The sequence below is a fragment of the Schistosoma mansoni genome, chromosome W, assembly GCF_000237925.1.
Source record: "Schistosoma mansoni strain Puerto Rico chromosome W, complete genome".
Lineage (NCBI taxonomy): Eukaryota > Metazoa > Platyhelminthes > Trematoda > Strigeidida > Schistosomatidae > Schistosoma > Schistosoma mansoni.
The window spans coordinates 58,667,409-58,679,652 of record NC_031502.1 but is presented as its reverse complement, the minus strand read 5'-3'; the positions used below and the strand labels follow the sequence as shown (position 1 = coordinate 58,679,652).

Here is a 12,244-nt window from a genome sequence, read left to right as displayed (position 1 = left end):
ATGACCTGAAATCGTACGCGAACTGTGACAAAAACGCCTCTCAAGCAAACCATGCACTGGTAACATTGAAGCGCATTTTTGGCCAGTTTGGCGGTAGAACCTTCCACATAATCTTCAACAGTTTTATTCGTCCCCATTTAGAGTACGGAAAAATAGTATTTCCTCCCTCCCTCCAAAAGGATAAGGACACTCTGGAACGTATACAACGTCGGGCCACGAAATCAGTTCGGGGACTCAAACTCAAACCTTACGAAGAGCGCCTCCAATCACTTAACCTTTACCCGTTAGAGTACAGGCGTCTTAGAGGTGATCTTCTTATGACTTACAGTATCCTTAATACTTCTGGTCATCCCCTTAAACATCTTCTTAAGCTTAGTCATAACACCAACCTAAGAGGTAACACCCAGAAATTGGAGACCCTACATAGCAGAACAGACTGCAGACACAACTTCTACTCCGTTAGAGTTGTCAAATTCTGGAATTCGCTGCCGACTGAGCTGGTCCAAGCGACCTCCCAGGAGTCCTTTAAGAGGAAACTTGACTTATTCTTAAGGACTAAGGATAACATATGATTTACCAGTTTCTTTTTTTCCTCTATTATCGTTGACATACCTAGGTTTTTGCCTGGAGGTATTGGTGATCCACTGCTACTAGACACGGAAGCCCGTTAAGCGAAAGCTTCTTCTATTCCGTCCTCAACCATTTGAACCATTTCAACCATTTAGTTACGATACTAATAACTGGCGGAGTAATCAAAGTAGGTTGTCGTAATGAAGTGTTAAGTGTGTTGAGTTTACGAACAGCAAAGCCAAGTAGGCACAGTTGCAACTTATAGGGTGAATAAAATTTACGACTAAGGAATTTGGGTCATTGCACAAAACGTATCCAAACCAGGCAACAAATAAAGGCGAACAAGGGAAATCAAGGAAAAAATGAGTTGAAAAATAATGGGGAAACGCGCCGTAATGTCTGAATTTTCGCTTGTCATGGGGACATAATGCAGATCTTCTCCTTTTCCATCGTTTTGTTTCAAATGCCTCTGGACTGTCTACTTTTCACCTATATGCACGCCGAATTATCTACTTTCAGTCTTCAGTAATAAGGATAGTAGGTCTATTGACCTATTTCAATCCTTGCAGTTTGTTACACTGTGGAGGTCCAATCTCATCTTGAACATATCAACTTTTACGCGCTATTTAAAAGGACAGTGTGTAGCACGTTATATTTTGACGTTTACTTGGGAGCAGGAGCGACCTGAAACAGCAACACAACAGTCAGGACAGACAAGTGCCTCTGAAGTGAGAACACGGTGTGCTGGTGCAACAGATATATTTGAAATTGAAAAACGCGGTTTTTAGTACAAAAGGGGGAAGTCATTACAAAATGGTTTTACTCGTTATTCTGCAGGTTCAGACCGCGTAGGGCTTGTTCTTTTTCTTCTTCCAGTGCATTCACTCTTTGTTGCCCTGCAATGAGAAATACAAACTCACATTATTAATGTTGCATGTAATGATTTTTATTACCGTTACACTACCCCCTCTCTCCATGAGACACTGTCCTCAGTGCCTGGTTGCGGGCATGGGTATGCTATTCCTCCTTCTGGTGGCACCTCATAATGGCTGTTAGCAGTCGGGGGATTGACAAACGGAGTATCTAAGTGCACCGTTGTTTTGTCTGGCTTCAATTGGTTGTAGTGTGCTGTTATAACGTCGTCTTGAGGTCTCTGGAGGTTACGTAGGACGAATGTTGTAGGGGACCGAATAAATACGATTTCATAAGGCCCTTTCCAAGGTTGGTGGAACTTACCGCATGTTCCTGGTGAGGCCATAGGGCGATGTAGCCAAACACGATCTCCATGTTTATATACAGGCCCGTTCGCATGTCGATCGTACACATCCTTTTGGTGTTTGCTGGCATTTTGTAGATTAGCTTTAACTAGACGATATGCTTCGGCTAGACGGCTACGAAGGTTACGGACGTATGGTACATGGTCTTGAGCCTCGCAAGGCAACAATGGCATTTTGATCTCAACAGGCAGACGTAATTCATGTCCAAAGAGTAAAATCGCAGGTGAAAATCCCGTGGAACCGTGAACTGATGCGCGGTAGGCTAACAAGCATTGGGGTATTGCATCATCCCAGCATTCCGTCGACGAATTATTGATAAACGACTGTAGGAGGGTTTTAATGGTTCGGTTTGTTCTTTCTACTAAACCGTTACCTTCAGGGTGGTATGCAGTGGTATGTGTTTTGCGGATACCTAATAATCGGCATACCTGGGCAACGAGATGGCTTTCAAAAGCTGTACCTTGGTCGGAATGGAGTGAAATTGGAGCGCCAAAACGGGAGACCCAATGACCAATGAAAGCTCGAGCGACCGTGAGGGCATCTTGTTGTGGTATAGGGGCGGCTTCACACCATTTGCTAAAATAGTCCACCATCACCAGTATATAACGGTTTCCGTTCTTTGATGTTGTAAGTGGTCCCATGATATCGATACCGACTCGTTGATGTGGACCTTCTGTCGTCATTGGGACTAACGGTGCACGGGGTCTTTACTGAGGTGACTTGATGGCATGGCACGTGCTACAATTTTTGCAGAATTCAGTCACGTCTTCATGGATGGATGGCCACCAAAACCTCTGGCAAATCGCGTGTTCGGTGTTCCGTTTCCCCGAGTGCCCGAGTTCCCGATGCACCTGCTCTATAATATTTTGAACTTGCACACGTGGTACTATCAACAGTGGTTGTTTTGACTCGCTGACTATAAATAGCGTGTCCCCATACAATCTCAGGCTACTCCACTTGGTACAAAGACGGCGCGTCGCTGGGGAATGATCCTTTAACTCTGCTGCAGAAGGTTTGTCGTTTCCGTGTAGTTGTCGTAGGTAAATGAACTGCAGGTCAGGGTCTGTTGCTTGAAGAGACGGCCAGTCGATCTCTGGGGCTGTGCTAAGGACAGCATCAATGGTACTAGGAGCATAGGGTATACGAGACAGAGAGTCGGCGTTTGTGTGACGGCTGCCTGGTCGGTATTCGCAAGTAAAATCGAACTCCTGCTATCTCTCCTGCCAGCGTGCCACCTGACCTTCTGGTTCGCGAAATGAACGAAGCCACTGTAGTGCACGATGGTCTGTGCGTACACGAAAAGGGCGCCCTAGGAGATAATGACGAATATGTTGCAAAAATTCTACCAAAGCCAGCATCTCTCGGCGCGTCGTAGAATACCTTGTCTCTCTTTTATCTAACCGCCGGCTAGCGTACGCTATGACCCTCTCCTGTCCATCTTGTGTTGTTTGGGAAAGTACTGCTCCGATAGCTGACGAGCTAGCATCAGTGTCAAGTATAAACTCACCTCCTTTATCTGAAGTGTCTGGAAAAGCTAGTATGGGTGGAGCAGCAAGACGTGATTTTAGGGTGTTAAATGCTTGTCGGCATTCTGTGGTCCACGAAAATTTTCGTCCTTTATGCGTCAGGCGATGTAAAGGTGCTGCTAGGGATGCGAAATCGCGCACGAAACGTCTATAGTAAGAAGCGAGCCCCAAGAAGCTACGTACCTCCTCCGCAGATTTCGGCTGTGGCCAATTAATAATGGTGCTCGTTTTTTCCTTATCTGTTGCTACCCCATCTTCTGTAATGCGATGTCCTAGAAAGAGTACTTCTTTCTGCAAGAGTCGACATTTGGACGGTTTCACCTTTAAATTGTGCTGCTTAATACGCTGTAAGACTGCCCTTAAGTTGGCATTGTGCTGTTCAGGCGTGCTACCATACACAATAATATCATCAAGGTAAATCAAACATTTGTGTGGTACCAGGCCATGTAGAACCGTCTGCATGAGTCGTTGAAAGGTTGCTGGGGCATTAGTTAACCCGAAAGGCATCACCTGAAATTCGTAGAGACCATTTGGTACAACAAATGCCGTCTTTTTTCTATCCTGAGGTCGTACTTCTACTTGCCAGTATCCGGATGCTAGGCCTAAAGTCGAAAACCAACACGCACCTCTCATAGCATCTAATGTTGCATCAATCCGTGGTAGTGGGAAGGAGTCGCGCTTTGTTATAGCATTAAGGCGACGGTAATCTATACATAATCGAAGGGAGGCGTCTTTCTTCTTCGCTAAAACAATGGGTGAAGCCCATGGTGATGAAGGTGGCACAATAATCTTTTTCTCTAACATCTCTTTTATCATTGATTCTAACCGAGGCTGATAGTGTACCGGTACTCTTCGGGGTGGTTGACGTAATGGCATATGATCACCTGTGGGAATAGAGTGTTGTACCGTGGTCGTCCGATTACCAGAGATACTCTCTGAGAAAACAGAACTAAATTTTTGAAGTAAGGAAATGGTTGATAGACGGACATCCTCTGTTATTTGTTCATTGGTTTGTACCTGGTGTATGACTTCCGACACCCCTACGTGGGCTACCGACTTAGTTGCGTTCTTAAGGCGATGTGTCGGAATGGTTACTTCCTCCATTCGAGCTTCCTCCTTAGCTACATGTATAACGACGTCGTATTTTAACATGAAGTCAACTCCAAGTATAACATCCCAGGTGAGTGTGGGGCATACTAAGAATTCGTGTAGGAATGAGTGTTTATTCACCGTTCCCTCCAACCAAACCTTAAACTGTACTTCCAGAAGGTCACCACCGGCTGTTTTTAGTGTGGAGGAACATGACTTTTGTCGGTTTACGCGATTCAATGTGCTTAAAAATCCTTCTATCACAATGGATACTGAAGCTCCTGTACCCAGTAGAATAGTAGTCTGTAGGCCCTGCAAACTACCAGCTATGGTTATCAGATATACTGATTCAGAATAATATGAAGACAAATGAGAAAAACTAGTCTCACCTTGCTTCCAAAACTTATTGTGCCCACATTTTCGGGCTCTCCGGCCAAAGCGTTGGCAGTAAAAACACTCCGTCTTCCGATTATGTTGACTAGTTCGTAGCGGCTGTCTATCGGGGCGCCATTTGACCGCGTAAATAGTTTGAGTAGGGTCGGACTGATGTGGTACTCCAGGCTGTTCAATAACATTCGCTGACAAATGAGGTGTATTGAAAGAGTTTGATAGCTTATCCGCGGCAACGAACCGAAGGACTGTGGTTCCTAGGTCCTGAATGCTTTTCGGTGGCGTGTACAGAAGGTGCTGTCGTAGTGCACCTGGCAAGAGACCCTCTGTAAATCGTGCACGTATTAATTCTTCCCGAATAGAGACGTCTACGCTGGGGAAGGCTACTATTGCGGCTTGCTGCAGAGAGTGTAGGTATTCAATGGGCTCCTCACTCATTTTCTGGTGACGCGACAGCAACTGCATGGTCCCCAGCTGAGTGTCTACTGTTGACGGAAAACATTCATCAAGAATCTTCCAGTTCTGAGCAGATGAGTTGCTTGCAGTAAAACCATTGGCTATCGCCCTTCTTGCTGCTTCATCGTCTAAGCACGATAGGAGGTAGTCAAAATGTTCGGCAGCTGGAACCTTACGTAGACACGTCGTAATCCTGACCTTCCAAATAGCGTAGTCCGACGAAACTCCCAGTAGTGGTGGTTGGCGGATGATTGCACCGGTTGCTGGCTTGCTTGGAATGACTGGTGGTTCCTCATAGTTTTCATCGCGTCTTGACGTAAATACCTCCATCACCACTTGTAGCACGTTATATTTTGACGTTTACTTGGGAGCAGGAGCGACCTGAAACAGCAACACAACAGTCAGGACAGACAAGTGCCTCTGAAGTGAGAACACGGTGTGCTGGTGCAACAGATATATTTGAAATTGAAAAACGCGGTTTTTAGTACAAAAGGGGGAAGTTATTACAAAATAGTTTTACTCGTTATTCTGCAGGTTCAGACCGCGTAGGGCTTGTTCTTTTTCTTCTTCCAGTGCATTCACTCTTTGTTGCCCTGCAATGAGAAATACAAACTCACATTATTAATGTTGCATGTAATGATTTTTATTACCGGTACAAGTGTGTAACGGAGTTGAAATTGCTATGTATGATATACTAATGCATTCTATTTTCTTTCCATTGCAGGGCGACCAAACATAAACTCTTTAGAGGAAGAAAGGCAAGCCCTATGTACACTTAGCTTACAGGATGACTCATAAGACTACTTTGTAAACTGACTCTTCCCGCTGTACTCTTGCGCACCGCGCTTTTTGATTTTGATATAAAGAGGATCGTGATTCCCACTGTGTTCTCTTTTGGTGTGAAGTCCTCGTTTAACATTGTGTGCTGTGCTGTTTTTCAGATCTGTACTGCTGTTCCCTAACTGCTGATTCCACGTGTTACAAGTGGTATTGTTTCTCGTTGAGTTAAATTCACTGTTTTGATCGTAAATTACGTATCAAAACTACTGTTTACACTTTAATTGAATTTATTTCAGTTAACGTGACATCCTATTTGTGTGTTTTGGTCCTGCTTTCGTGTATTTACTGCATCAAAGCATTCTTGGTCGACTGCGGCTTGATTATTTGATCAAGGTTGTGATTTGTCTCACATATCTACCTTGCCTATCATTTTACTTCATTCTAAGATGGTCGGCTCTGCACACAAGTGTGGACAGCCATATTGTTTATTCCCCGTGGAAGAAGGGATGCAATGTGACGAATGTAAGAAGTGGTTTCACAAAATATGCACCCGCTTAAGCCCTACTGCCTATAAAAGGTGTTCAAAACCCAATTCTCATTGGCTCTGTATGTTTTGTTGTTCAAGCAAAACATTACTCATTCAGGAAGCCATTAGCCTTCTAGCGTTAGCTACTTAAAAGGTCGACGAAGGCCGTGCCGGCAACATGGATACTGATAACGAAGATTGTATCAGTGTCGTAAATGCTACTATGGCATGTACCAGACACCCGATTTTGCAACACGAAACAGAAATTTCTACTCCGATACAACTAATGAAAGACACACCATTAGGTATTGAGGGACAAGTTGCTTTAGCAGCGACTGATGACCCGGCTAGAACCACTATCGTCCAGAGTAGTCCCAATCTGGATGCTGAGACTAGTGGGAAATGGATTACGCGGAAACGTAAAAGAGAAGGAAAAATACCCAAAGAGAGCGCGCGTATAGTCGACAAGTCCTTGTTGGACTCACGTCCTGCGCATCAGGCAACTCCGCTTAAGTCCAAATGTAAGAAAATATTTAGCACTGTTGTGGATGGGAACAGTTTGGCTTCACCAAATGTTGTTGTGAGTCACTCGCTCGACTCACACGACACTGTTATAAAGAAAGCTAACAGTAAGAAGCCAGTAGCTAACCGGCAGGATCTGACATCACGGTCGAAAGCCGTGAACACGACTTTTAAGGAAGTTAAACAGGTCCCTTGAGGATCGGATCAAGTGGAAGAATGCCCTGACAGAGTTAAAAACACGAAAGTTAAACGGTGAAACGAACCTTACGATTAAGGGTTTTCGGGTAGTCAGGTCCTTAAGTGGCCAGTCTGGTCGAATACGAATATTTGAGTCCTGAATTTCGCGTGCGTTATTCAGTACTACGTCTCTTTCCTTAAAATTACCAAGTACTAATTTAAGGGTCCTTCCTTGTTGGGTTTCGCCTCCAACATATTTACCGAGTCTGATGACTTTCGAGATATGTACCCCTGAGACCTCATCGGGCAGTACATTTCTGATGAGAGATCCCACCAACTGCAGGTCGTGGGCATGTCTCTTAGCAGGATCGGTGTCTTTCGATTCTTCCAAGTTCCAAATGATTACACTAGGGACCTGTTTGACTTCCTTAAAATTCGTGTTCACGGCTCTCGACCGTGATGTCAGATCCTGCCGGTTAGCTACTGGCTTCTTATTGTTGGCTTTCTTTATAACAGTGTCGTGTGAGTCGAGCGAGTGACTCACAGCAACATTTGGTGAAGCCAAACTGTTCCCATCCACAACAGTTCTAAGTATTTTCTTACATTTGGACTTAAGCGGAGTTGCCTGATGCGCAGGACGTGAGTCCAACGAGGACTTATCGACTATACGTGCGCTTTTTTTGGGTATTTTTCCTTCTCTTTTACGTTTCCGCGTAATCCATTTCCCACCAGTCTCAGCATCCAGATTGGAACTACTCTGGACGATAGTGGTACTGGCCGGGTCATCAGTCACTGCTAAAGCAACTTGTCCCTCAATACCTAATGGCGTGTCTTTCATTAGTTGTATCGGATTAGAAATTTTTGTTTCGTGTTGCAAAATTGTGTGTCTGGTACATGCCATGGCAGCATTTACGACACTGATACAATCTTCGTTATCAGTATCCATGTTGCCGGCACGGCCTTCGACGACCTTTTTAGTAGCTAACGCTAGAAGGCTAACGGCTTCCTGAATGAGTAATGTTTTGCTTGAACAACAAAACATACAGAGCCAATGAGAATTGGGTTTCGAACACCTTTTATAGGTAGTAGGGCTTAAGCGGGTGCATATTTTGTGAAACCACTTCTTACATTCGTCACATTGCATCCCTTCTTCCACGGGGAATAAACAATATGGCTGTCCACACTTGTGTGCAGAGCCGACCATCTTAGAATGAAGTAAAATGATAGGCAAGGTAGATATGTGAGACAAATCACAACCTTGATCAAATAATCAGGCCGCAGTCGACCAAGAATGCTTTGATGCAGTAAATACACAAAAGCAGGACCAAAACACACAAATAGGATGTCACGTTAACTGAAATAAATTCAATTGAAGTGTAAACAGTAGTTTTGATACGTAATTTACGATCAAAACAGTGAATTTAACTCAACGAGAAACAATACCACTGTACTTTTCAAAACGCTTATGCTTAGGCTGTCACATCTTTTGCCTAACCCTAAGTGTCTTCTATATTCGCTTTTGTTTTCATAATAAACCCACGACAGCTGTAATCGACAACATTAGAAAATAGTACATGTCTAAAGAAATTTATTGAATTATCATATTGTACAAGATTACGAATATTAGATAGGTGCTAAAGCGTCGATCGTTATGCATTTTCATTATAAGTGTCAAGTCTTATTGTAATTTGAAAAGATTTACAAGAGAAAGAACAGGTTATAGGTTACTAGGCATGCGTACTTGATTATAAGTGCATTTAAACTCAGACAAGCTTTTTCAACACTCACTCAATGAGTTTCACATGTAAGTTAGAAAATCAATGTATGGTGAAAGAAGTATATTGATAACAAAGTTAAACATAGAAAATATTTCACTGATAATGCTTTTTTGAAACGCCTGTTGGACTATTGAAAAGCAGATTAATATTGTGAATTCTGAGATTTAATGAACACCAAAAATTACAACAATATCTAACTGCCATAGTTTTTTAAACAACTATCTACCTAAAGTTATACTTACGGTTATGTTCGTTATTATAGTAATAGTGGCTACTTAAAACTATCGATCATAATATGTTGTGGCTGATTATTTTGTGAATGAGATTATAAATATTACTATTTTCACTGTACGTTAACCGAGAACCGTTTTATCTTTTGTCATTGCAGTAACTAACTGAAAGGGACGTTCTGATACCCTGTGTAGAATGTGGTAAAAATGACTATTGGTGTTCATTTAACAAGACTGGTGTATAGATACTAAAACAGCGTTCTTTATTGAAAATGACTGTCCCATCACCTTGCGACAGTATCCCACAACCACAGTTTGATTTTGAAGAAGGTATTCCATTTGCATTTTTTGAATACTTTTTCCTCTCTATCTTTATATATCGTCATGTTTTGATTGTGATCTAGGCTGTAATTTATGTTTTACTCGATGAGATTTTAAGATTATTTCTATTTTTACCCCCAACAAGGTAATAAAGTGGTGGACATTCATGTTCTCAACTTAAAAATAACTAAGATGACGTAAAATCCCATACCGTTATACGGAACCTTTAAAATGATAGGATGGATGACAAGCATGTAAGTATGGGGTTTTACGACTGATTAGTCACCATATAGTGACCAATACCATGTATGTCAGTCCTTCCTAGCTCTGATAAAATTCTATCGATCAAATTGCAATGTGGGCACTAGTCAAAGTGACTCGACACCACCTACACTATGTTGAGATGTAAGGTGGTGATCGGAGATAGTCGACAGGAAACCTTGAACTTAGGTTTCGTGTGCTTGTAATGTGGAGGGAACTTATGCTCCCTGGCGGATTCGATCCTATTTCACTTAACATCACAGTCAGAGATATTACCATTAAGCTATCTCAGCCGCGACTGACCTCCTGTAGAACTGAGACGTACTTAACATTGGTTGACCACTGGGTAGTGACCAATGTAACGAATGTTTAAAGTAATAAGATTCATAAGATCTTGGGTGTTTTTATTTATTTGAACACAAATATTTTTACAAAGGGGCGCCAGATACACATGCGCCACACATGTTATTCGATTTTTGTGAGGGCTGTGATACTACCCGGGTGCCCAAACCGAAGCAGGTGGTTTCCTTAGGGGGCCACACCCGGGGCCTTTGACCTAAAGGTCTGATCCACAAGGCAGTGGAGCATCGTAAGGAGATGCAGTCACATGGTAGCCAGTGACCAACGATTGATTCATACGCCATTTGTTCCCTCAGGATACTGGAACCCATATACACCATTGGTTTGGAATGAAGGTTTTCCAGCTCCCCTAGGTAGACTCTCTGTGTCCATCAACCCGGTTAAAGCGCCGGACATTCGTTTTTCTTCCTCTCAATTTTGTAAACAACACCTTCCCCACTAGGAGGCAGTGAGTAGGACTTCCCTGGCAGAGGCTATATATACGCGTGGCCATATAAGAGCTTTTGGAGAGGGAGAGCGGACTCTCCCCACTCTCGGCCGTACCAGGGCATTTGGGGGTGTACTTGGACTTTAAAAAATGGTAACATATGCTTTAGGCTATTTCACTCAATAGTTTTTGCCACAGGCTTATAGATGCTCAGAATTTTGGTGTAGTGTCTTGGTTTGAAAAACCTAATTACTTTTGTAATCTTAATCGGTCATTGAGTCAATAACCTCTATATTAGTGGTTAAAACATACATGAGGTTTTCCAAGAAAATTTCTTGTAACACATTGCATCTTAATATTATTAAACACAAGTGATATGACTCTAATCTCACCAATCGTAAAAAATCCAAACGCTTCCTAGATATTATAAATTTCTAAAAAGCCATCAGGTTGTATATCAATAATGAGTCATAGAACATTCCATGTATATTCGATTGGATTATGTTTAATGTACCTTTTTTTTAAAATCATTATTTATGGATTTATCACTGAATAGAGTATGATCAATTGAATGCTCAATTGGATGCATTGTCAAAGTGTTTAGATATATTAGAAGCAAAAGGTAAAAAAGTATGTGACGAAGCTCAACGTCTTATTATTGAATATAGAAGTCAAAACTATGAAAAATCATCTTGAATGAGTTATATTCAACATACACTCATCACATAAATTATCAATGTATTTCTTTTTCATTTATTCCAACCGTTGCTGCTACCTTGACGTGGTGGTCGGGCTTGCCATTTATAACACTTAATTTCTCGAAAAATACTTTTATTGTGATTGATTTTCTTATATTTCCATTTGATTTATCAAATAACTAATTTCATTATGTACAATACTTTTATTTTCACATCTTCAAATGATTCATAAAGTTTTATTGGACAGTTGTTCATCTTAGAAGTTATGATAATTATACGAATTATATAACATTATATACCTCAGATTTTTGATATGTTCTGTTTTAATAACTGATAGAGTGAACTAACCACTATATAGGTAAATGAATATGCAATTTTTAGTGTAAATTATACTATCATATTCGAGACATTTTACCGTTTATTAAAATTTAAAGATAATGATTTCCTGTGATAGTTATACGAAAACCGTGAATTGAATTAAATACACTTTATTGTGGTAAGTGTCAACTATAACGAATATAAGTTTGAATCCAACATCATTGTTGATGTGTTGGTGAGAATGATTGATCGTTTTGCTGAGTCAAACATGTAGATAGTGTGACAATTGTTATATATTCCCCTATCCTGTTCCTTGTTGTTGGATTGTGTCGGATTTTGGTGTGGAAATATATATTGACGTTGTAGTCAGGCTAATCTTGTGTTCTTGATTTGAGTTGTGTTGAAGTCCTGTAGAATAGACACCGGGTGGGAAATCTAGTATAGATATTCGTCTTAGGTAAATTAACGTCCCACATACGTGTAAAAAGTAAAAGGACTGTTATAAGAAGAAATCCTAGCGTTATAAAAAGTAAGCGAA

The 12,244-nt window shown here is 41.6% G+C and overlaps 1 protein-coding gene across 1 annotated transcript; it reads left to right on the top strand.

The window, feature by feature from the left end:
* Positions 1-6,180: 6,180 nt before the first annotated feature.
* Smp_077280.1 (hypothetical protein) lies at positions 6,181-11,690 on the top strand. The gene is made up of 4 exons (XM_018790321.1): positions 6,181-6,205; positions 9,480-9,522; positions 9,555-9,651; positions 11,247-11,690. Exons 3-4 carry the CDS (start codon positions 9,594-9,596, stop codon positions 11,384-11,386), a joined length of 198 nt encoding a protein of 65 aa, XP_018655676.1. The 5' UTR covers positions 6,181-6,205; positions 9,480-9,522; positions 9,555-9,593; the 3' UTR covers positions 11,387-11,690.
* The last annotated feature ends 554 nt before the right edge of the window (positions 11,691-12,244 follow it).

Coding starts and splice junctions, on each gene's coding strand:
- Smp_077280.1 (XM_018790321.1), top strand. CDS start 9,594: ATGACTGTCCCATCACCTTGCGACAGTATCCCACAACCACAGTTTGAT. Junction 9,652..11,246: donor ACAGTTTGATTTTGAAGAAG/GTATTCCATTTG, acceptor ATCACTGAATAG/AGTATGATCAATTGAATGCT.